At 31.4% G+C, this 27,499-nt stretch overlaps 1 protein-coding gene across 1 annotated transcript; it reads left to right on the top strand.

The window, feature by feature from the left end:
• The first annotated feature begins 241 nt into the window (after positions 1-241).
• Positions 242-26,759, top strand: LOC105838384 (lipopolysaccharide-induced tumor necrosis factor-alpha factor). Its single transcript, XM_036286982.1, has 4 exons — positions 242-376; positions 11,923-12,055; positions 14,666-14,813; positions 26,516-26,759. Exons 2-4 carry the CDS (start codon positions 11,956-11,958, stop codon positions 26,616-26,618), a joined length of 351 nt encoding a protein of 116 aa, XP_036142875.1. The 5' UTR covers positions 242-376; positions 11,923-11,955; the 3' UTR covers positions 26,619-26,759.
• Positions 26,760-27,499: the final 740 nt, after the last annotated feature.

The raw sequence follows: 27,499 nt of genomic DNA, 5'->3' as shown, positions 1-27,499 counted from the left end.
TAAATGTATTTAAAACAAATGTTTGCTTAATGCAGAATAATTTTCAAAATATGTTTCAAACTTTTGTTTTAATAACAAATGTTTTTTAAATATGACAACTCTATTTTAACTTTTCTTTGATTGTTCCTGTTTCCGGAATTTTGATCAGCGACATCACGAGAATTCATGACATCTGTTCGTTTATTTGCATTTATCTCTGATACGTTCTCCCATCCGCACGAATTCCACTTGTGAACAAAGAAACCGATATATAGAACTAATGTAGAGTCCACACTCTACCCCACTCACGTTGATAACTCCGTCAGTGTGACTTTGGTACGTGTGGCGAGCATTCGAGTGCTGGCGTCCTGTGAACGAGCGTTCTCTGGCGTAACAGGTAATTATATAGGTTTATCTATATTAATAAATTAGAGACAGATCAAACTTATGAAAAATTATTTTACATTGTGTGTATTAAATCCAGTCTTTGTTAAAATTTTAAATTTTTTGTGCCGAATTTTTGATATATTAGAATGACAATTTAATAATGTAATCATGTCATTTAAATATTTTGTGTTAAATTGATATTTGACACTTTTTATTAAAATAATACGATTTATGAGTAAATTAAACGAAAAAATAGCTTTAAAACATAAATTACACTAAGATAAACGAATAAAATATTTATATTAATTTAACATATTATAAATGTTAATTTTATTGAAGAAATGCGTTTCAATATTTTGTTTCCAAATTGTTATCAAAATGTTATATATTTTGTATTAATTTTTTACATAATATTTGTTGTAAAAAAATTTTTACTTTCTAATATACTCATCTTGTTAAATTAATAGCAAAATGTAAATGAATTATTTAAGATATGCGATATATTTTAAATTTAGCACGAATCTTCCGATTGTAAAAAATCGTAGTTGCTCTTTTTACAATGAAAAAAATCCTTCGTAAAATTTGTTGTGAAAAAGTAGTGTGTGTTTAAAAGGAAAATGGATAGAAATCTTTAGCTTAAAAAAAGTTGTTAAGAAATTATAATTCGCCACGGCAACTACAAGAACAACCGCAGTTAGAATATTAAACAAACTGCATATGCAAATTATTTTGCTTTCTTATCACTTTCGTCGTACGAAATAAATAATTGTTGGCGAAGAAGTATATAAGAGAATTCAATGTAAGAGAGCATCAATTATATCCAAATTTGATGAAATATTTCTTTTATTTTAGATTTTATTCCTATTTTATTTCTAAAGAAAAGATTAAGATCGACAGCGATGTAGATTTAAGAAAATTGTTATTCTTTTACAGTATATTTTAATTAAAGCGAAAATTTATGATTGAGTGAAAATAAAGACATATATAAATCTGCTGGCTGATTTTAACTGTGATAGGCATTAAGTTGATATATATAAAGTTATTAATATTATCAATATTTTAATTGATATACTAATAAAAAAATTAATTTAATTAAAAAGGAAACGATGTTGTATACAGTATTAAGGTACTTGTACCTAAAATGTTTCTCTCCCTAAGCTTTGGAGATTTTTGTAATTTTTTGATAAATTCGAAATTGAAAAATAAGGATCAGATTTAAAACAGGAAATATTTCTGTAACTAAAAAAAATTTTTTTAATTATTTATATAAAGATGTATGTAAAGATTAAAAAAAAGGATAGCACCTGGGCTATGTTGATTACATATATATACCCAATGTGGCCCAGGTATGTATTTTCTTCTTTTTCGTAAATATTTTTAAAAAAATACAAAATAACAAAATCAACATGTTTAATTAAGCATTTATTAACATACTTATGCAAAAAATTTCACATACAGCTATTCATTAAATAATAAAACTGTGTTTATTTACTACAAAGGGCATTATCTTAACTTTTACCTATCAAAAAGCTCAACCAACCAGAGAAAGATAAGAAATCACTAATCAAAAATTAAACATTAAATAAAGAAACAGAATCTTAACTTTCTTGTATATAAATAAAATATATTGTGTTTTTAGTAATGTCCCTGGCCATAATGGTTTCACGGTGAATGTAGATATTTATAATTTTTACATAATAATTACACAAAGCAAAAACTTTTTTCTGAAATTTTAGATTCAGAAGAACACAATTTAAGTAAAGCGTGATTACAAGCCGTAGAAAGGAGACATTGAGCAGTTAACTAGCATAACTAATTAACATTAGCAACGTTAGCAACATTAACTCAATACATCATATCAACTTCCTGAGCGATATATTAGGATTATCTGTAAAATTCATTGTGTAACTATTTGAAAATGGGGGTTGAGCCAAATTGGATACATGGCCAAATTGGGTACAGGTACCTTATTTAACAACAATCTTATTCAATCTAACAATTCAAATTATTCATAAAACGTGATATTAAAGAAAAATTTATAATTTAAAAATAAAAATAAAAGAGATTTAAAAAAAGAAAATATAAAAATTAATAAAAATTATATCGAGTTACTCTATCGTGAATTTGTGCTTACTCTTAAAAGGCGAGGTGCGGTCTCGGGTTTTCTTATCGGTTATCTCTGTTGAAACGTGGCCCACAATTTACTGAAGGTGATGCGAATGCTTATTTTATTCAATCGATAATATCGAACAATCGATTATTCGAAGGACACATGTCCACTCGTTCATCTTTATGAATTAGGAATTATTGATGTAAATTCTATGTAATTGTAAAAATAAGACTCTTTTGTATATATTCCAATGCATATTCAAAAAAAGGATAAAATATTTCTAGCAAATGTTATGCTAAATTAATAATTAATAATAATAGTCTTATGCAGATATAATTTTGCTTACACAAAAACTTTGTATAGTTTTATGAAGAAAAATATATTCTCATAAAAGAAAAAAAAGTCAAATAAGAAAATAATATCAATTTAACACTATAAAAACAATTATATTGTGCTGTTTAATAATTACTATAATATCAGAAATAAAACTATATTTTTCTAAAATTTAAAGTTATCAAATTCTTTAAAGTAGAATATTAATATTCTGAAAGCACGTCAATGCTTTGTTATTCGTCACGATGAGAAATGAAATAAACGGTATAACTGAATTACACAAGCATTAATTCTTGAACACTAACGTCTCCTTTACAAATAAATAATTTGTTTTAAAAAATGTTATCCTAATATTTTTGCTTGCTTTTTTTATTTTCGGGGTCAGTTTTTACATACCTCAGGAAATTAAATATGGTTTAAAAAGAAAGTGTTTTAAAGATAAAACTTTTTCGAAAATTATTTTGTGTATTATTTTTCTTAAATTTTTAATTATTCTTTTCCAACTATCTTCAATTGTTTTCTATATATATATATATAACTAAACGTGTTATATTTTATATGATACCCTATGGGTCGGTTGTTCCAACTTCTTGGTAAACTTATCAGGTAAGCATGTGTCTATCTTCATTTCTTTTCTTAAATAAATAAAGACAAACATATATTTACCTGATAGGTAAATTTACCAAGAAGTTGGAATAACCGACCCTAAAAGGGGTATTAAAAATAAGGATTGAGGATGAATTTTTCACTTTCGCATATTGCCGATTAAAATAGGATTTTAAACGGTTCACGTTTAGTTATATATAAGAGAAATTCTAAAAAATATTTAAAATTGACAAAGAACAAATAAGGATTTAAGAAAAATAATGTTAAAAACAATTTTTGAAAAAGTTTATCTTTAAAACACCTTTATTAGCGGCCGTATTTAATTTCCTGAGAGTTGTATGTGAAAACTGGCCTTGATCGATATCGAAAGAATGAACCAAAATACTCCTAGAATAACATTTTTTAAAGTAAATTATCCATTTGTAAAAATAGGAGACGACAGTGTTTAAGAATGGTCGATTGTTAATGGATTAAACTGATATGACATTGAATTTAACGTGACATCATGAGTCATACTTGTAACATGTATACGTTATTCTATACGTTTCTCGTTATCAAATCTCACGTGTGTTCGAACTTTTCCTTCAAGAGCTTCAGTAGCTTATCATGTTACATCCTATACAGCATAGATAATCCTTTTAAGTTAAAAAAAATTCACTTTTTTTTAAATTTTTTAAGAATAATTTAAAAATTTACGTAATCTGTTCGAAATGAGTTCAAGAAAAGTACCATATTTAAATTCGTTATGAATTCACATAATTTAGTCAAAATAAATTAAAAAGGAATTCAATATTCAAATTCGTTATGAATTCACATAATTTAGTAAAATTGAGTTAGAAAGAAATTCAATATTAAAATTCATTATGAATTTACATGATTGGTTCAAAATTAGTTCAAAAAGAATATCACATACAAATTTATTATGAATTTATATAATATAAGTGTCTTTTTAATTTTTTTGACAAAGCAAAAAAATTTTATAAGAGATTTTTTATTTTATTAAAAACAACAAAAATATATCTCTTTGTTATTTGTCATAAATACTATATTATTATCTAAATAGTATATAAATACTATATTATATATTATATATATATATATATATTATTTGTCGTAAATTTGATATATAAATAAATAACTATTTTTTTATTATAATGAATTTTTTATTATAATAACGCATTTAATAAAAAATTTGTAAAAAAAATTGTTAAAAAGTACATTATTTTTATATAAAATTGGGAAATGTTAATTTAATAATATACTGCAATAAAATTTGGAAAAATTTTATACATAATTTATACATATATAGTGACAATAAGAGAGTTTCACACTTATAATAATAATATACCAAATTCTTTATTTTTATGACAGTATATTTTTAAATTAAAATTTCTTATATTTCAAAAAATCCTTTATTATCGTTTTTTTTACACCAAAAAAAATTCTTTTTTACACTATAAAAGAAATCATAATAAATTTAAAAAAGTATCTCGATAAAGTTCTATTAGAATACTATTTAAAAAGAATTTTAAATTTAATGCGAATTCTTATAGTACATAGAACTTTACATACATTACAAAAAGGATTCAGAATTGGCGTACAAAAGAACTTTTTTTGAACTCTTAAGAATCCTTTTGGTGCAGAAATAAGTTAGAAAAAGACTTCATTTCAAAATTTGGGTGTTCAAAAAGAATTCTTTTCGAATTCGTTGTGCTATCTGGGATTGAATCGATGTCTTTTAGATGTGTCTAAATAAGATTTAATTTGACGTCTATGTAGACGTTTAAATCTTTGAATTTATGGGCTCTGCTCTTCCCCCTACACCCCCTCTCCGTATTTTTTCCTAATTTAACCCAAACATTTTAAAGTCGCTATTTGGCCACAATTTCAAATCTAAAATCACAAACTCTTGTGGTAAAGTACAAGCGTGGACGTCGTTTCGCTCTGTAAGCAGGGGGGGGGGGTAGATCTCGCTACACGTGAAAAGTTGCAAACCCATCTGATATACTCCTATACTGAATAATTATGTGTCGTAATTATGAAACGTTTTTGTTAATAACTTTTTAATGTATCACAAGCGACGGCTAAAATCTTTTGAAGGTCACTCAGGAGGGTGACATTGACAACAAGTGTTAAGGTCAAGTCCATTGGGGCTGAATCTCCTTTTGTTAAGGTTTACCAAAATTTTATAATATTTATAAAAAATTCTATAAAAAAATATATAAAGAATTATTAATAATTTTTTATCAACGTTTTTAAAAAAAAATTTGATTAGTGAAACACAAGTATTTTTCTACTAGTAGTGCAATTAAAATAAAAATTATTTTTGTGTCCTATTTTTTAACGATAAAAATTATTTTTTAGTTCTAACATTAATATAAAGTATTAACATTTTTTAAAATTCTGAAAGTATTATAAAATTCTTAAAATTATAAAATATTATGATTATTCTTAAACAGAAATTATTTAATTATTTAAACACATTTAAATACATCATTAAAGCCTATGTGCCTTAAAATTTTATTATTGGCCGGTTACTTCGCAGAATACAACTTGAGTACAAAATGATAAAATAAAATATTTTCGAATAAGGCCTTATTTTTGAAAAAAAGAATTTTGTGAAAGTTAATTTAATTGCATTAAAAATAAAATTTTGAAAATATACTTGCATTTGAATAATTAAAAGGATAGGTATGTATACGTTATAAACAATCTAATTTAATTTAATAATCCATTTTAATTAAATTTAAGAGTGTACATGTTTACACCTATTTTTGCAAATTTGTAACACCTTAAATTTTTATTTTAAATTTATACTTTAAATAAACTATACGTATAAAAGTTGTGTTTGTTATATTCTATTTTTATTAAACACGTTTATAGTTCGTTTATTTTATTTGTTTTTATATTATCTTATTTTATTCGATTATAATTGCTTTATTCTAGTTTTTATTCATTTATAATTTTGTACGATTCGATCTCTTTTCCGTCACTGTAAGTTTGTTCATTATCTATATTTTTGCTTTGATTAGATATATTTATAAATAACATAAGTCAATAGTCATTCTTTATTTTTTTTATTTGTGTTTCGTAGAAGTCAAATTAAAAATTTTTAATCGAAAAAAGATAATAAAGAGTATTATGATTAGGTATCATAAAAAATATTACTTTCGCCGAATACTGATAAGGCTACAAGTGCTTCTTCTTCTTACTCCTCTACCACGGGGAGAAAAGATCAGGGAAGGAAGGAGCTCGAGCGAGAGAGACGAGCGGAGGGAAGGCGAGCTAGAGAAGAGGTAGAAGACGAGAGGAGATGAGAGGGATGAAGCATGGAGAGAGGAGAGCTGAGAGAGAGAGAGAGTCGAGAGATAGGAGGAGAGAGAGAGAGCAGATGATGCCGATGATCGATAGAGAGGAGAGAAGTCTCTAGTATCCTAGGCGTGATCGAGCGTCTCTATCAGTCTCTGCTCTATCTCTGAGCTCTCTCTCGTCGCATATGTCTTCATCTCTCTCTCTGCTCTTCTCTCTCTCTCCTCTCTCTCTCTCTCTCTCTCTCTCTCTCTCTCTCTCTCTCTCTCTCTCTCTCTCTCTCTCTCTCTCTCTCTCTCTCTCCTCTCTCCCTCTCTCTCTCTCTCTTTATGCGTTCACACATCTATATATGTATATAAGTCATGATGTGTGTATGTCCATATGTCCGCGGACTACTTTGTCATTTGTGGTCCGATCTTAATGTCACTAGTATCAAAATTTAGTATTTTTTTTCAAGGAAGACTACTGGAGGTCTATTCTTGAAACGAGGACCCTAAATGTCGTATGCGATATTGTATGTGATAGCATACAATATCGCATACGACATCTGGGGTCCTTGTTTCAAGAATAGACCCCCTGGGCACGAATTTTTCAAAAAAAAGGTGTTGCGAATTAGGATTTAACCTATACACCAACATAGTTTTTAAGGAGTGTTGTTTTAGGAGGACGGATGCATACAAGAAAAAGTATACGCACACACAAACACAAAACACAAACACACAAACAAACACACATAGACAGTTTAATTAAATTTAGCATTTTGGGAATTAGATGTGTGAGATAAAGGCTTAATTACTGAATATAGTTATTAATATTAAAAAAAATAGACGTCATTTAATGTCATTTTGGAAAGAATTGAATTTCATGTTTAAGAAAGTGAATTTTTAGAAATATTCAGAATTGAAAAAAGGAAATCAAACGCAGTTTTAGAAAGTGAGGAAGATTTAGGGAATCTTTTTAATGGATCTTTGGAAAGAGAAAATAAAGAAAAAAAGATACAATTTAAAAATAATTAAAAAGTTGATTAAAAAAATGGAAATTGTTAAGTTTAAAATAAAGAATATGAAAAAAAAATATATATAATTTAATGTTTTTTATAATTATAATAATCAATTTTAAAAAATTTTTATTTAAAAAAAGAGGTTTAAAAATGGATATCTTAAAATAAAAAAATATAATTTATGATATAGATGAAGTTATACAAGAATTATTAAGTGACGAAGAGAATAATAGAAGTTTAGAATTGGAAAAAGAAAAATTTTCTGTACATGGTAAAACGAAAGAAGTCACGAAAGAAATAAACAAGAAATTTAAAAAAGATAAAATTATTTTTTTTTTTAATGTTTTTCTTAAGGAAGATTTTTAAAAATATAAATAAATTGTGAAGATTAAAAAAAAGAAAGTAAATGTAAAAAAATGAAAAAGGGTCAAATGTAGAAACAGAAAAAAAAGGACAATAAAAGTGTAATTATGAAAGAGCTAATGAGGAAAGAGAAGAAGTATATCTTAAAGAAAAAAAGAAAAGAAAAAAGAGAAGGAGGTAAGATAAAGGGAGGGAGTATTCTAAGGTTGCAGATCGTAGCTGAACGCTGAAAAAAAGGAAACTAATTAAGACTCAACAGCAAAACAAAGAACCTTGGAAGTCCCAACCCAATCGTACGGTAAACGAGACGGGTATGCTTAAATACATTTCCCCCTACCCTCAAAAAAAGGCCAGGGAAAGAAGCAAGAGCTTTTGAGTCCGCGCGAAGAGCGGGTGAAAAAGCTAGTATGCATATAATTGGTGAAAATATATATTATGTATGTGTGAATACAAATATGATATAGATAATGCTGACCTTATCAATATTTCAAAGTTAGAAAACTGAACATTTTTACTGAAATATCAAATAGGAACAGATTTGCTAAAATAGGAATGCTACAAACTTTATCAGCAGAATAGAAACAAATATATAAAAATTTGTTTAACACAATAAAATGATAAATTGATAAAACTGAACAGACCTAGCAAACACTAATGGTCTGTTCTTTCTAGCTGCACTGTTGCACTGGTGCAATAAGTTAGAATGAGAAAAAATATACTTGTCTTACTTTAACTTATTGCACCGGTGCAACAGTGCAGCTAGAAAGAACAGACCAAAAGTTACATGTAACGTGCTTGTTAGTTGTAATTTCCCACTCAATAATATAATTGTAATCTAACACACGTGTTATATTACAATTACATTGTTGAATGGGAAATTACAACTAACAGGCACGTTACATGTAACTTGGTGTTTGGTGAGGAATCTGCTTTTTCATAACTATATTAAATAATATATTTTATTTAAATAATGGATTGACTAATTCTTATTAGTAAACTATACTGCTGAAATAATTATTTCAGCAGACTATACTGACGAACTCTATTGGAACAGTTAATGTCATTCTGTACATACAATTAGTATTCTGTTTGAATTTGTGGGTAGAAGAAAGCTGTTAGCATATCGGTGACATTTTGTTTATAGAGTTACTTTATAAGTAACTGTAAGTAGCTCTAATTCTATAAGTTAGTTTAACATACTGTTTTATTTAAAAAAAAAAAACCAAGAAATCGGTAAGCATATATGTATATCATTAAAATTCTTACAAGGTCAACTAAATACACTTTTTGTTTCTTCTAATTTATCTATTCTTGTCAACGCAACAATCCTTTTCTTTATACAAGTCCATTTTTATGTAATCGCAAAACAATTATGTCATTCAACTGATAATTTGTTTTATTTATGCATTTATTATAGTCTGTCAAACAAGAATGTAATGATTGCAGTCGTTTAGATAAAATAGTAAGTTAAAAATTCAATAATGTGCTTGTGGAAAACATCCTGCTCTACGTCACAATGTAGATGAAGACACAGTTGTGCCGAAAATCGAATACTCTAAAAAGAATGAATATTAAAAAAAATCAGAGTAGACTTTACACTCAATGGAAAAAACAATGTGACATTAATCAATTGGATTGGTCGTCACAATCTTCCGATGCCAATCCAATTATAATAAAAATGTTTGGGCATTTGTGAAGTAAAGGTTTCGTGAAAAAAATATGAAGCTTTAGCCCAGTGAACACAGTAATATAGTAGCAGTGTAACAGCAATGTAACCGAATATAACAGGTTACGTTACTCTGAAATTACACGTAATTTACATGTAAGTTACAATTTCCGACTCAGCAATATAACATGTTATAATTACATGTTATCTAACCGTTACACAACAGTTACAAAGAAAAATAAAATAAAATAAAAATTTCATTTTTTGAAATTATTGTTATCAACAGCACATACTACATTTAGAATAAATTTTTATTAATTAATTAAATTTAAATTATGTTATTTTTTATTTTATTCTTACTTGCCGCTGCTAGGTTTGAATCCGAGACCTTAGGATTACGAACCTTGTACTCTACCTGCTACGCCAATTTGACTCATCCATATGGGTACTTGTTATTGTCTACATATACCTATATGTAAACTGACGCGACTATATTATTTTTTATAAAAGCAATTAAATTTTGCAAAACATATTAACAATAAATAGCATTAATCTATTTACTTATTAATTTCATTGTTAAATTTATCTTTTTCCATAACCTTAATTAATAATTTGATGGAAATTGCGATCTATTTAGCACTAATCTTTGAAGCGTTCAAATGATTAATTAGATGGTTAACTATATAGACCATAATTCTAAGAAAAATTGAATAGTATACATTTATTATTCTGTTTTTGTTCAGCACATGATGAATTTAGATTTTGTGCATTTTTTGTGCGCAGTAATTGTAGACAAACCGTTATTTTTGGAAACATTATCTTTATAATAATTTTTTTTATTATTAAATAGATCTGTCATTCAGGATGTTATAATGTCTGATTTCTGAGTCAACTACGACGCATCGTTCCGTAAAAACATTGATACGAACGTGTTATGTTACGATTATACAATTTTTGTTGAATAACTGTAACGCCAAAACGATGTATAACAGCTAGATCACTTGCGTATAACAAATATTACGTAACAGGTTATTTCCATGTCATATAGCATCTACATATCACAAGAATAACAATGTTAAATTACATGTAACTTCCATGTTATATTGCCGCTACATTTTTATTATAAAATGTGTTCACTGGGAGGCAACTAAACAAAGCATATTAGCCTTGTCAAAAAAATACGCTGAAAAATTAATAGAAAATTTGAAAAAGTCAGGCCATTCTAAACAACGGTAGCGTGTTAATATGACATATTAATATGACAGCTCTCATATAGAATAAATGTTTTTTTTTTCAGTTTTAAATAATAAATGTTTTTAAAAGCTATATATTGATTACACTCTTGTTTGACAGATTGTATTTAATCTATTCTTATTGTTATTTTTTTTAACTCCATTACAACAACATTACAGTTTTATTGCAATAAAATGGTTAAAAAATATAAAAATATAAAGTTAACATAAAGTTAACGTAGCGTTAATATAAAGTTGCGTTTATATAAAATTCGCACACTAAAAAAGAATTGTACTAAATTTAACACATTTTATATGTCTTCCAGCCAGTATACTATATTTATTAAAAAATTACAAAAATTTATAATAATAATTTAAATATTTTATAAATATTAACTGAACTAAAATGTTATATAAATATTTTTGTAATTAGATTGGACAGATCATAAAGTTATTATAAAAATGTATAATTTTTGGTATACATATACATATATATAAATATGTATAAAAGCTTTACGTAATGTTACAAAAAATAAATATATTTATAAATATTTATAGTAAATAAATATTATGTGTTGTTTAGGCCAAAACGGTCCATCCAAATCTAATAAACACAAAATAAATATGAAAAAGTAACATAAATATTATGTAAAAGATATTTCTTCAGTGGAATTAACAGTTTTAATATATTAAATCAACACATATTTTATTCATTTATCTCAAAATCAGTATTTTTAAATATTTTTGTTTACTTACCCATAAATTGTGTTATTTTAACACTAAGAAATGTTTAATTTAACATAAAACATTAATTTAACATAAAATATTCAAATAACAAAATCGCACATTATGTTAAATTAATATTTTATTAATTATTACTTATTTTTAATTATTAATTATTAATTATTAATTTTTCCTGTATTTCTTCTGTAATTAGACGGTAATCAAAACGCATAGCGTTAAACTATAAATGGAAAAAATGGAGCCACCTAGTTATAATACATCGCCACCATACCCTTACCCACAGCCGCCACCAACATCGCCACCACCATCAATGCCACCACCACCACGTAAGTGTAAAATTATAACAAAAAAATCTTAATTCATATTGAACTGAAACGTGTCGTACAATTGGGAAAAGTTCTGCGATTCAAAATACATTGAAATGATAGAATAAGGCATTTTTTAATAAGACCTTGTGATCTTTTAGATCTTTTTTGTACGGTAATTATTGGGTACAGAAAAACGATTTGAATATATCTGTATACAAAATTTTTATCAAATTTTTCATTTTATCAATTTTTATCAAATTTTTATCAAATATATGGTATAGTTCTAGAATTTTTTTGTTGCTCACTCAAATATAATATATAATATTAAATGATAAATAAAACCCTAGCTGAGGTAATATATATTTTAGTAAATATCGATTATTAATTATCAATGGATAAATTATTAATTAATTTAATATGTGATACTACTATTCTTATTTCTATTAGTTCAATTTATTAGGACTGTGTTTTAAGTCCATAATGGACGTAGTTTAAATGAATTAAAACATATATAAATTAAACAAAAAGTTTATTTAGCATTAAAATCCGTTTTAACTATTATTAGCCTATCTCAATTTAAAATACACTTATTTACTTATAGAATAACTAATCTGCATCGCGATAAAATTTTGTTTATAAATTATCTTGAATATTTAATGTAGGTTGTCAATACCGACGTAATATTTTGTTTTTAATTTCTCAAATAAAATAAGTGCCAATATGAGCCTTCGCAGTTGTCTCAAAGCATAAATATTAATAAAATTAATTTTTACAAAACTTTTACATTAATTAATTTTTACAGATAACAGATGTGATTAAATTAATTTTATAAATATTTCGATCCTAGATCTAGATTCTCTTTAATAAAACAAATTTTAAATCAGTATAGTAGAAGAAATTCAGAAATAGTATAATTTCTTCTTTCACAAGCGTACATAGTAGTTACAAAAAGTAAATCAGTTTTTAACATAATAGACTGATGTGTACACAGGAATCCTTACCCTTAGATAAATTAATTTACACAATTATCATCAATAAATACAAATAATATGCTATATATGTCCAAAATTTAGATCAGAAAATAATTATTAAATAATAAAATTTTTTAATTCTTAAAAATCAATAAAACTTTATTACAAAGAGTGATCGAATACAATTATTTTAAATCCTGCGGTGCGTATAACTAATTTAACATAGAAATATATCAAAGTGAAAACGAAGAGACAATGACGGATGAGGAGAAATCACACCGTAAACAAACAGAAACTAAAATATAGCAGTTATTATGGGAAGATGAGAAAAGCTAAATATAAATATTTCCTCCACTCCAATATATACAACTTACACAAATAAAATTCTTACAAAACATTTAAAGAATTCATAAAATTAAATTAGCAGATAACATCGAAATAAATTTGATCCAAAAGCTCAATACCATTTTATAAATTTTATTCTTGGGTTATAACTGACTTAACTCTTTGTAACTGTCATATTGAAATACAAATGCTTGTGAAAAAAAAAAATTATCTAAATTTTTTTTACTGTACTGCTTTCAAATGTGTTATATTAAAAAAACTCTTGATTCAAGATGTTTATGTTATATTAAAGAAAATCCTGAGGTAATTATTCAATTTAGGGGAAGCTTCGATGACCTTGACCTTGACATATGCTATTAAGGTGTCTAAAGGCAAAAAACTTTAGAAAACATTATATAAAATTCTGCAAAATACTCTGCAGAAAAATTCTGAAGGCGAAAACTTTGTACAAAAATCTGTAAAAATTGCAGAAATTCATGCACAAAAATATGCAATTTTTTGTGCAGTAATTTTTGTATAATTTTTTCTTACGGGTTTTACTTCAAAAATAGTTTTTATCGTTTTATATAAATACTTTGTTCTATTCTATGAGATGCACTATGTAACGCGACAATACGTAAAGATTAAATTATATATTAGCTAGGTTACTAATTTAATAAATAAATCTCATAAGATTCTTTTATTCTAATCAATATAAACTTTAATATTTTATAGTCTGTCTTATCAACGTTACATCCTAATTTTGTATTTAAACCTACAAAAAATTGTGAAAAAAAAATAAAAAAGAGAAATATATAAAACAGATTTTACAACATTACAAACATTTAAAATAATTTAATATCATTAATATAAGTACTTATTGTTGTTTGAACTATGCAATTTGTAAAAAATCGCGGCATGCAAATTTTATTCTCGCTTTTGAAGAATTTATTTTAGCAAATTTTATATAAAAGAAAGTCACGGATATATAATTTTACTATTCAAATTATTTAAGCAATGTTTTTAGCAGTATTGAAATATTTAGTTTCCGAGAAATAAGGGAATGTCATTTTAAAAGATCTATATTAGTATTGACGATATTTTTCTGAAAGAATATTATTTCTGTCTGTGTTTCTTAATATATTTGCAGTAAAGTACATTTTTAACTTATTAAAATAACTTTTAGTTCAGAAAAAAATCACCGCTAAATTTTCAGTTTTACTTATAAATCCAATATAGAACAATTTGAAAATTTTAAATATTATTTTATATATTTAAAAACTGTATAATATAACATTAATATTTTTTAATATAATTTAATTTATTGCCATAGATACTGTACATATCATAACGGGTACGGCCTTTAATAAGGAGAGTCAACATATGACCTGTCCACACTGCCATGCTACTATATCTACACGCGTAGACACGGAAGCGAACACGAAAACACATTTGATGGCGGGACTTCTCTGTATATTGGGGTAAAAATATACAGAATTTCTTTAATAAAAAATTGTTTCTTATATATGTATGAAACTCTCCATCTTTTTTAGAATTTTTAATAATTTTCATTTAATTTAATAATTTAAAAAAAACTGATACTTTTTTTAAATTAAAACCTTTTAAAAATGTGAAGAAAGTGTACATTTTTTTAAGAATTTCTTGTATATATGTAAATTTTGAATTATTCTACTACTTCCCAGGTAGCAAGCCCACGTCATTTTGACGTCCCAAAATGGTCATATCTGGTCATATGTCGTCAAAATGACCATTTTTTTACATGGCCTAAAATTGACGTCATGATGTGACGTCATTTCGAAATCATATTTCAGTCATGATCTGACGATTATTTTCCCAGACAGCACGCATCCAAGATCGGGACATAAAGATGAGTAACTTAATAACCTCCGAGCTACGTCGGTTTACTACACGTCTTATCGCGAGTGACACCTAACATCACTACGCTCTGATTGTAAACCAAAAACAAAAATAAAGACTGAAAGCAGAACAAGCAAGAGGCCATTTTTTCAATCAATCTACGAGCCGAATCCTCTCTTCTTCGGGTGCTAACCCCTAAATATAGTCATTAAGACGTATTTTAGACATGGTCTAAAGTGGTGTCTACAATGAGATTTAAGGCGTAAGGCATAAGTATATTATATAAGCATATTATATTCAACTTTAAGAGAACTTTTTTAAGAAAACATTTAGATATCTTGGAAATGATGTCAAAATGATAACATTTATCAGAGACGTCTACTAAGAGCGGTCTTTGAGATATCTCATTGAAAATGTTATCCTTATGATATCAGCTAAACGATATCAGCTTATTGTCTCATAAAAGATATCACAATGCTGTTCGATTTTTGAGTCGTCCATGCGGGTCGTAATTGACTCAGAAATCAAACAACACTATGGCTGCGTTCCGATATTCACTGCCAGTACTGAAAATCTATAGTTTACGTCACATATACTGTAGATTTTCAGTACTGACAGTAAATATCGGAACGCAGCCTATAACATCCTGAATGAGAGATATTAAAAAAAATTATCATAAAGATAATGTTTTCAAAAATAACGGTTTATCTACAATTACTGCGTACAAAAAATGCACAAAATCTAAATTCATCATGTACTGTACAAAAACAGGATAATAAATGTACTATAATTTTTCTTAGAACGTATGATCTATATAGTTAACTATCTAATTAACTATTTGGACGCTTCAAAGTATTAGTGCTAAATAGATCGCAATTTCCATCAAATTATTAAAGTTATGGAAAAAGATAAATTTAACAATGAAATTAATAAGTAAATAAATTAATGCTATTTATTTTTAATGTTTTGCAAAATTTAATTGCTTTTATAAAAAATAATATAATTGCGTCAGTTTATAACATATAGGTATATGTAGACAATAACAAGTACCCATATCGATGAGTTAAATTGGCGTAGCAGATAGAGAACAAGGTTCGTAATCCTAAGGTCTCGGGTTCAAACCTACCAGCGGCAAGTAAGAATAAAATAAAATAATATAATTTAAATTTAATTAATTAATAAAAATTTGTCCTAAATTTGGTATGTGCTGTTGATAAAAATAATTAAAAAAAAATAAAATTTTTATTTTATTTTATTTTTCTCTACTTGCAGTTTAAAAATATCCGATTTAAGAAATCTTTTAGATATCAGTTTCATGATATCTTTCTTTTCTCAAAAAACGACTCATTAGTTAACATTCTGACATTATAATATTATCTTTTAGAAGTCTCTTTATGTTATTATATTCAGAAACAGGATAATTTAAGAGATTTTTTTGACTACATATTGTTCACGTCATTCCATGACGTCAAAATACAGTACATTTCATGACGTCAGGAATTTGTGACATTCGACCGTCATTTTAACGTCATAAAGACGTCATTTCGTGACGTCAAGAATAATCAGTAAATGACCATTTTGGGACGTCAAAATAACGTGAGCTTGCTACCTGGGTTCTCATTCTGTAATTAAGAAAAAAGATAAGATCTAAATTAATTAATCTAATTTTCTAGAAATATTTCTTAGGAATCTTTATAAATATACAACATAAAACAATTTTTAAATATTATTAAGTAGCAGAAGTTTTTGAATGGAGAAATAGAATCTAGAAAAGAAATACATTGTCATTAAGCAGTGTTGTAAGCGTTTTGCTTTGAACGGGAGTTCTTCCCGAAATAGATCTGGGATTCGCCTGTCTTAGGGGTTAGGACCCGAAGAAGAGAGATAGAGAGGTAGATTGATTGAAAAAATGGCCTCTTGCTTGTTCTGCTTTCAGTCTTTATTCTTGTTTTTGGTTTACAATCAGAGCGCAGTGATGTTAGGTGTCACTCGCGATAAGACGTGTAGTAAACCGACGTAGCTCGGACGTTATTAAGTTACTCATCTTTGCCCGGTCACTGCGCGTACTGACATATATAGCCGGATGACTTACTGGCTTAGCGCGATTTTTAGAGGCCAGTGACCGGGTATCGGTGGCTTCCGTGAGGCTAAGCGTTTCGACGCGGTAGCTTAATTGTGCAGCGTAGAGCTTTATTTCTAGGGCAATACGGAACTGCTTCCAAGCGGTTTCGTATCGCGATGTTGTAAGTTCACAGAAGTTGCTTGGGACTTCCGTGAGCGCGGTGAATTCCTGTGTATCTTTCGAAAGAGGTGCTTCTCGCAACGTCTTTTTGAAAGATGATGCGTTTCGCAATACTAATTTATCGGTTGTAATTTGGCTTACAACATTCCTCCCCCGTTAGAAGAGAAAACGAGGGTGCGATGTTTTCGTCTTTTGAAGTAATCTTCCTGCTTTGCTAAGCCTTGTTGGTTCATTTTTTGTGTATATTATGTAAGTTGTAATAGTTATTGTGGTTAAGGCGATAACGCCGCTGGTTGTCGTCTGGTAAATAAATTGTTTTCGGCGAAGGAAAGGCTCTTGGTTAATTTTTCGTTTTTTTTTTGTGAGATGTGACCTTTGAGTATATATACATGGAGGAGGAATGCCAGCACTGAAAGTGTGTCCAAGATCTGTGCGAGAGAGAAAGGTATATCATGATACCTGCTCTCTCTGCGCATGCGTCAAACGCTATATGTACAATGGCTGGCATTGTATGTTTTACACACACATACAATCCGTAAATAAGTACAAAAGTGCACAAGAAGTGCACAAGAAGTGCACAAGAAGTGCACAAGAAGTGTTGAAACTGCGGTGCAGATAATGATATTAACGCATGCGCAGAGAAAGCGAGTATCATGATATACCTTTCTCTCTCGCACAGATCTTGGACACACTTTCGGTCTACATGAAACCATAGCAATTCCTCCTCCATGTATATATACTCAAAGGATGTGACCAAGACTCTTTAGTTTTTTTTTCCAGATTACACGCTCGCTTGGAAGATGGTTCGTGTTACAATATTTGTTGTAATCGTGTATGTACATTCGCACTTTGCATATCACGTTTGTATATATCTTATTTATTACATTTGTTTTTACAGACGAGAAGGTATTTTTATAATTTGCAATGGCGCTGGTACCTATTAGTCTTTCTATTTTCCTTTCTTTGTGCTAATTCAGAAAAATATTCGAGAATCTCAGTCGCGTCTTGCAGTAGGTCGTTTATTAAGGCATTTGTCAAGGTCGTATGGTCTGTTGTGTATGAGTGTTTGGTTTTGGATTTTGTTCGTGATTTTTTGTTTGTAGTTAGCTTGTAGTGTCGCATTTTATTGCTTGTCATATAAATTTTTTCTGTTTAGTAGTGCAGTAGTGTATAGTTTCGTTATTATAATTTACTAGTGTACTTTTATTACTTTGTTTTGTGTTTGTTATGTTACTTGTTGTGCCATGGATTACTCTTGTAGCTGGGGTTTGAGGCTACTTCTGGGTAAGTTTTTTCTATTCCTCTATAAATAGCTTTAGCCAATTCGCGTGTACGCGTATAGTTTTTTATCCCGTTTTTATCGTGTAGTTGACATCGCTATGCTTTTCGGTTATTTTGTACGGTTCGACCCACTTCGCGTCCAATTTTTTCGATCACATCTTACGGTCTTGTCGTAGAGTAGGACTTTTTTCCTTATCTTAATGATCTTTGGTTTTGCGTTGTTGTTTCTTCGCCTTTCGTTTTTCCTTTTCCGCTTTTTCTTTTGCGATCCTGCTTGAGGCTCTCAGTTTTTCTCGTAATTCCTGCTCATAATCGTCGTAGGAGTATGTCGGTCTAGGCAGTTGATTTAGAGCTGTAGGTAGGGTAGCTCGGTGTCCGTATATCAGTTCGAAGGGGGTAGGTCCGGTTACGGTATGTGATGTTGTATTATATGTAAACATGGTGTACGGCAGCCACTCGTCCCAATCCGTCTGATCAGCGTTTATGTAATGGCGCAGGTATTCTGCCAGAGTCCGGTGTAATTTTTCCACTGTCCCGTTGCTCTCCGGGTGGTACGCGGTTGTTTAGATCTTCTCTATTCATAGTAATTTGCATACGTTCTTAAAAATTTCACTCGTAAAATTAGTGCCTTGATCTGTGAGTAGTTTCTTCGGTATTCCGTGCTCGAAAATTATTTTTGTGACAATCGCTTGGGCCACTGTGTTTGCGTTATGATTTTCAATCGGATTCGCTTTACTAAATTTCGTAAGGATATCTTGAAAGGTTAGTATGTATTTGTGTCCTGCGGTGGTTACACCGTTAGAGGACCTACGATATCCATTGCGCATTTTTCAAACGGTTTGTCGGGAGTACCGGTCAATACCATTGGCATTTTAATTTTTGCCTGCAATTTATTCCTTTGACAATGTTTGCACTTTGCAATATAATCGTCGACGTCTTTCATGATACCTCGCCAGTTGTGGCTTAATTGTATTCGTTTTAGGGTGCGGGCAATTCCTTGATGATCGCCTAAGGGGGCATCGTGATACTCGTATAATATCTGTTTCTTTTCTTGTTCTCGGTTTACTGTTTTTTCCTCTTGTCAGTTTTTATCTTTGATGGATATTTACATACTCCGTGTTTTCTCTCTTGGCGTGACAGCTAAGTGCACCGGCATTAATATTACCTTTGTCGGCCTTGTGTATTATCTCATAGTCGTATTCTGCGAGCTTGAGTCTCCACCTTATCAGGCGGGATCCCGGGTTTGTGACATTGAATAACGTTACGAGTGGCTTGTGGTTTGTAATTATTTTAAATCTTGTGTTATATTCGTACGGCCGAAAATGTTTCACGGTCTACAATCGCTAATAATTCTTTTTCCGTGATATTGTAATTTTGTTCCGCTCGATTCATTATTCTACTTGCGTAAGTGATCAGGCGGTCTTGAACAACGGTGCCTTGCGATAACACCGCTCCTATCGCGTAATCTGACGCGTCGGTGACGAGGAATTTTTTATTGAAGTCCAAGTATTTTAATACCGGTGCGGTTGTTAATTTTATTTTAAGAGTGTTGAACGCATTTTGTTGCGCGGTCGTCCAGGCGGAGAGGCCTTCATTTGCGCACAGTACAATTGGACACGTTGCAATTCCTCACCGTAATATTAGATACGAAACATTGCACACCGTTCAATTGCGCACCGTTCAATTGAACGGTGCGCAATGTTTCGTATCTAGTAGCACGGTGGGCAATTGCAACGTGTCCAATTGTACTGTGCGCCACTGAACCTCTCCCGTCCAGGCGAACTTTTCCCCTTTTTTCGTTAGTGTTGTTAAGGGTTTCGCTATTTTAGAAAAATTTTCTATGAATTTTCGATAGTATTCTGCTAGACCGATAAACACTTACACGTCTTTTATTTTCATGGGGATGGAAAATTTTTTCACGGCGTCCAATTTTTTGGGATCGGGCAGAATTCCGTTCTCGGTAATTACGTGGTCCAGATAGTTAACCCTTTTACGCATGAACTCGCATTTCTCCGGCTGGAGTTTCAAGTTACTACCTGTTAACCGTGTCAACACGGCGGCAAGCCGTTTGTGATGCTCGTTCAAGCTCGGCCCGTAAATGACAATGTCGTCTAAATATCCCAGTGAACAATACGTTGTCAAAAAGATCTCTAAAAGATATCTTGTTTCTGAAAATGATAACATAAAGAGACTTCTAAAAGATAACATAATGATGTCAGAATGTTAACCAATGCGCCGTTTTTTGAGAACAGAAAGATATCATAAAACTGATATCTAAAAGATTTCTTAAATCGGATATTTTTAAACTGCAAGTAGAGAAAAATAAAATAAAATAAAAATTTTATTTTTTTTTAATTATTTTTATCAACAGCACATACCAAATTTAGGACAAATTTTTATTAATTAATTAAATTTAAATTATATTATTTTATTTTATTCTTACTTGCCGCTGGTAGGTTTGAACCCGAGACCTTAGGATTACGAACCTTGTTCTCTATCTGCTACGCCAATTTAACTCATCGATATGGGTACTTGTTATTGTCTACATATACCTATATGTTATAAACTGACGCAATTATATTATTTTTTATAAAAGCAATTAAATTTTGCAAAACATTAAAAATAAATAGCATTAATTTATTTACTTATTAATTTCATATTGTTAAATTTATCTTTTTCCATAGCCTTAATAATGTGATGGAAATTGCGATCTATTTTTAGCATTAATAGTTTGAAGCATTCAAATGGTTAATTAGATGATTTTTATTATTCTGTTTTTTTTTTAGATTTTGTGCATTTTTTGTGTACTTGTAATTGTAGGCAAACCATTATTTTTGAAAACATTATCTTTATGATAATTTTTAAATAATATCAAATGGATTTCTCATTCAAGATATTATAATGTTATCTAATTTATGAGTCAACTACAATGCGCACGCACGCACGCACGCACGCACGCACGCACGCACGCACGCACGCACGCACACACACACACACACAAGGGGGATCCTCGACCCCCTTCCCGCAGCCACCCCCTCGAACTTGCTAACCCATGTTGTACATTGTAAACAAAGTAAAGTTTATATGTATTAGCAGATTTTCAATCAAAAGGCACGGTAGTACCTCGCGCCAAGTATACGCGTACAATATACACGGTGTACAACTTTGCGGTGTACAAATTTGCGCTGTACAAGTTTGCGGTGTACAAGTTTGCGGTGTACGAGTTTGCGGTGTACAACTTTGCGGTGTACAAATTTTACGTGTCCAATTGCACTGTGTACATTTTTATCGTGTCCAGAATTTATTTTTCCTGTGTACAAAATTATTGTGTCCAAAATTCCTGTGTCGAAATGAACCGTGTCCATTTGAAACGTGTACATTATTTTGTGTCCATTTGCACCGTGTCCATTTGCACTGTGTCCGATTGTACTGTGTCCAAGTAAACCACTCCCAATTTGATATGTTTGTCGGGGATTTTGGTTTGTCCTTTTAGCGTTTTTAATTTTATTAGTGAGACGGTTGAGCCGGTGTCGAACGGAAATTCGATCTTGCCCCGCTCTGCTTCACGTACGGGCAGTGTGATCATATCAAGACCAGTGTCACTGCCCCGTGCCTGCTTGACGTGTGTCACAAGATATGTGTCAGCTGTGCGCGCGGAGCTTACGTTATCGCTCGAGCTCTCGTCGCTGCTTGCTGTCTCGGTGTGCTTTATCATCTTTACGTCTTTGCTCGCTCGCTTACTACTTTCCACCTCCTTTGTAGTTTTAAGTTTTTTACTCCGGCGATTATCATCCCTTTCCATAGGGCGTCCGTGAAGGAACCAACACTCATTTTGAGTGTGGCCTGTCTTTCTACAATGATCGCAGTATAATTCCACCGTGTTTACGTGAGGCCGTCCCTCCGGTCGTGGTAACTCAAACCGGTTAGCGTATCGGCTTCTGCGGCATTCTCGCCCGTCGTCCACTCTTGCCGCATTTTCCGCATTGTAGCGTATTTCATACGTACTTGGGGCGGTGCGAGGATCTTCCTTCCTGTTTTGGTTCGGTTCTTTTACTGTTTCCTCGGCGCTTGCGCCAGCTATTGCGTCCTGCAGCGTTTTGTATCGCTGAACGCGTATTAGAAGTTTGATATTTTCATGCAATCCGATCTGGTAATTGTATAGGGCCTGTTGAACTCTTGTTGCAGATGGGCAGTGCTTCGTTGTTTGGTTAGGTACTCGTTTTCGAGTTCTTTTTTTAGTTGTTCGAAGCTATAGACATCGCGTGTGTGGAAGACCATCATTCTTCTTAAATTTGGTACAGATGATGGCTTCTAGCAGAGTATGCTCGTCAGCGGGGTGTATATTTTTCATCGCGTATGTACCGGCATTAATAAATTCGCGGACACGGTTTTGTTATGTGCCGTCGATGTCCGGTATTATGTTACGTGCTTCTTTTGGGCTTAAAAAATTTATTGTCGATTCGTGCTGATTTCTTATATCGTTATTTGATCGCCCGTATAATAACTCCAGGGCGTGATCGTGGAAGTTTTGGGGTGCTTCCGTTCTTTGCTAATAACCTGGTTCTTTTCTATCTAGATTTAAATCTTAGGTCGCGTAGCTCGTGCATTACGTCATGCAGTAGCATAGTTGCTCGTGGCGGAAGGGTTGAATTTATTCTTTGTGCCAGCCGTTCTTCTGCACGGTTGTTTTCTTCGTAGGAAATTATGAATTCGTAATATTTCCGCTTCCGTAATATGTCAACTTCATTTCGCGGTATATTTTTGGACGCTTCGGCAGGAGAATATGCCATGTTCGTTGATCTGGATGTTAGTCGGTAATCGGTCCGGTTACATCCAATGCTTATCAGATTAAACTCGCGCGCGTCCGCTGCGGTCCCCCGCTCGGTGACGACGTGTGTTTCGCGTTCGCCTGTAAAGTCCGTTCTACAATAATCGCAAGCAGCCAGTTACAACTTGCAACAGCCTGTCAACAATGACTGTCGAGCTTTAACTAGAAACGAGGCGCTCATTGTCTGTCGCAAGTCGCAACTGGCTGCTTGCGATTAATGTAGAACGGGCATTATACGTATTGTGCGCTGCATCGCGTCTCGTACTTCGCGTAACGCGTTTTCCGCTAGGCCTACTGCCTCGTGCTTCGGAGTATTTATTGAATCTCCCGTGGGTCGCTGGCCTTCATTTCGCGGGCTATTCTCGGTATGGGACATTAATTATTTATTCTTGATATTCGAGATAGTATGCAGCTTGCATGCTGTGTGTCTCGCGATCGTCTCCCGAGTGTTATCGGTGGCGTCGGATTACGCACGGCTGGGCGTTTTATCGCGGTCGCGTGAATGCGTGCTAGGGCGTCGTACTTTGGAGTTTTACTAGACTCGCTGATATTTTATTATTAGTTCGCGCGTACTTTTTGTTGACAGGCGTTTTTTTCGCGGATAAACTTTGCGGTGCCTCGTTTTACACGCGGTTTTCCGCTGTTTCAGAGTTGCTTTGTTTTCTTATGCTACTTTTCTGGTCGCGTTACCCTTCACACAGGACATTACAATGAGTGCGCAGAAAATATTTTACAGTCTGACTTACATTAACAGGACGGTGCGCATGACGGTTGTCGTGGCTCAGCTCGCTGAGTGATCTAGCGTGTACGACGTTGTAGTAGCGTGTACGTAGATTGTAGTCGTCTAGTCGTCGCCCTTTGTTTGTGATCAGTGGTCGATCAGTCACCTCTCGTTGACTGATCGACCACTCCTTCCCTCGGCAAAGAAGCTCATTTTTCAAGGGTCCTAGTAAGGTATTCGTAATGACACGTTGGCACAAACTTTCACTCGCGCACTAGTAACACCGTTAGGTTAGCTCAGCTTGTTCTTATTCGGCTAGTCTTCTTCTCGCAGGATCGTGCTTCCTTCGAGCTTTTTGGTTTCGCTGGTCCCTTGCCACTATTCGCTTTTCGGCTTCTTTGATCTCACCGCTGCCACCAATTTGTTGTAAGCGTTTTGCTCTGAACGGGAGTTCTTCCCAAAATAGATCTGAGATTCATCTGCCTTACAGATTAGGAGAAGTGGCTTACTTGGGTTGGGTTCGAAAAGCACGCTTTTGGCGCTGTGAGCGTGCTCTATCTTTCTTCGACATTCACTGAGCAACAAGGATAGAATGATACTTTTAGCGCTAATAGCGTCTCCCCGAACCCAACTTTAGACACAGTACAATTGGACATAGTGCAAATGGACACGTTGCAAATGGACACAAAATAATGTACACGGTTTAAATAGACATAGTTTATTTGGACACAGGAATTTTGTATACCGTAAAGTTGTACACCGCAAAGTTGTACACCGCAAAGTTATACACCGTAAAGTTGTACATCGTACATTTCTATACCCTTCTGTTTAGGGCACCCCTATCGACGGGTGTATGTATTGCGGGAGGGGAGCCGAAGGTCCTTTGCACCCCACGCGCGCGCGCGCGCGCGTTTGTGTGTGTGTGTGGCCACGGTTACGGTGTACATTATTTTGTGTCCATTTGCACTGTGTCCAAGTGAAGACCCGAAGGGGAGAAAATTCGGCTCGTGGGTTGATTAAAAAGACGGCCTCTTGTTTGTTCTGCTTTCGGTCTTTATTCTTGTCTCTGGTTTACAATCAGCTGTTGCGCGTAACGATGTTAGGTGTCACTTGCGATAAGACGTGTAGTAAACTAATATAGCTCAGACGTTGTTAAATTACTCTCCGCTCCGTCACTGCGCGTACTGACATATATAGCTGGATGACTTGCTGGCTTAACGCGATTTTTAGAACGCGGTAGCCTCGCGGTTTAATTGTGTAGCGTAGGGCTTTATTTCTAGGGCGATATGGAACTGCTTCCGAGCAGTTCCGTATCGCGATGTTGTAAGCTCACAAAAGTTGCATAGGACTTCCGTGAGCGCGGCGAATTCCTGTGTATCTTTCGAAAGAGGTGCTTATCGCAACGCCTTTTCGAAAGATGATGCATTTTGCAATACTAATCTGTCGGTTGTAATTTGGTTTACAACAGCAGTCACCATTAAATAACTGTTTAAAAAATGTATAAATTTTTAAATTACAAATTAATTGGTCTTTCCTAAATTTAAGGACACCGTATCCAACAAATTAAATTTAATTCTCGATCAAATTTGCTGAAAGTGTAGCTTGTTACTTATTATAACCTTCTGATCAAAAGTTTCAATGGATACAAGAATACAAAAATTAATAGTTTTCAAAATATGGAAATGAACATACGAAATCGTGTGCATCCGCGCGCACATGTGTGTGTATACATGTATGGATGTTCAACTTTGTAAATTATATTTTAAATGTCAAAACTCGCGCGTGCGCGCGCGCCTCCCCCCCCACAACACACACAAGTGTTCTAAAAAAGTTCTAAATCAACTTTTAAAGGTATTCATTCAGAGTGAGCATGATCAAGATGAGGATACTTCATAATTCCCATATTTACTATTTTCAAATACTTGAATAAGCAGCTAAAACTCGAAATTTTGAAGTATCTCAGAAACTACTGATTGGACCTTGTGTCCATTGAAACTTTTGATCAAGAAATCATGATAAATAACATGCTGCACTTTTAGCAAATTTGACCGACAATCAAATTAATTGAATGTGGAATCCTTTTCATTTAATTAAAATATCATTTTTTATTTAAAAATGTAATTAGATTAGTCTATTTTTATTCACTGGTTCAATTTTTTATTCGTTTATTCAACTAGTACAGTAAACTTATCTATTATTAAACTAATAATTGAATTCAACAATTTTTTTTCAGATGTTGGTGTTGCGCACCGTGCCCTTACTGTATGGACAGCTGTCAAGTGCACAAGCATTACTGCCCGGCATGCGGCTCTTTCCTCGGAGCTTCTCAAAATTGATTAAATCTAGGCGAAATACGAAGGAGATACTGCAGAATTATATTATCGTCAATTTAAAAAATTCTTAAAAATAATTTTAAAATTAATTTAACTAAAAAATCCTTCCCATGCCCTTACATATATGTATACACAATCTAGAGAGAGAGAGAGAGAGAGAGAGAGAGAGAGAGAGAGAGAGAGAGAGAGAGAGAGAGAGAGAGAGAGAGAGAGAGAGAGAGAGAGAGAGAGAGAGAGAGAGAGAGAGAGAGAGAGAGAGAGTAAATAAAATAAAGTGAAAGGTAGACGTATGCAAATTAAATAAATATTTGTGAGATCAAATCAAATTAAAATTTTAATAACATGTTTAAAATCAAATTGAATTAAATTTGAAATTTTTATATCAAATCGAGTTTCTTTTATTAGAATATAAATTAAATTTAAATCCAATTTTCTCTCGGATTTAAACCCATGGTAATTTAAAAGTAATAAAGTATTTTCAATAACTTTGCCTTTTTAATAGACGAGAAAATTAATTTAAAATTTTAAAATTTAAAAGAATGTTACAAAAAATAATGTACTAAGTAAAAATTTATAATAGATATATAGACAATAAGTGTATGAATATCATTAAATATTAATAAAAGAGCACTGAATACAAATTGTAATGTTATTAAAGTGATAATACTTTTGTATTTTATTAGAAAAATGGAGCAAGTTCAAATTTTGTCCTATAAAACTGTTATAAATCTATAAAATATAATAAATGTTAAAATAAATTTAGGAAGATGATTGACTATCGTATACAAAATATTGAACAGTTTATAATTAGAAACAGTTTATAATTTAAAAGAAGTAAAACTGTTTCGAAAATTGACAAGCACAAGAATTAGTATGTATGTACT

Source organism: Monomorium pharaonis, chromosome 1 (genome assembly GCF_013373865.1).
Source record: "Monomorium pharaonis isolate MP-MQ-018 chromosome 1, ASM1337386v2, whole genome shotgun sequence".
In the NCBI taxonomy this organism is placed as follows: Eukaryota; Metazoa; Arthropoda; class Insecta; order Hymenoptera; family Formicidae; genus Monomorium; species Monomorium pharaonis.
The sequence above is the reverse complement of the archived record's forward strand: the minus strand, read 5'-3'. Positions and strand labels throughout refer to the sequence as shown.

Excerpts from the sequence above, each read along its gene's own strand:
- LOC105838384 (XM_036286982.1), top strand. The coding sequence starts at position 11,956 with ATGGAAAAAATGGAGCCACCTAGTTATAATACATCGCCACCATACCCT. Across the intron at positions 12,056-14,665 it reads ATCAATGCCACCACCACCAC|ATACTGTACATATCATAACG; the intron begins GTAAGTGTAAAA and ends TTATTGCCATAG. Across the intron at positions 14,814-26,515 it reads GGACTTCTCTGTATATTGGG|ATGTTGGTGTTGCGCACCGT; the intron begins GTAAAAATATAC and ends ATTTTTTTTCAG.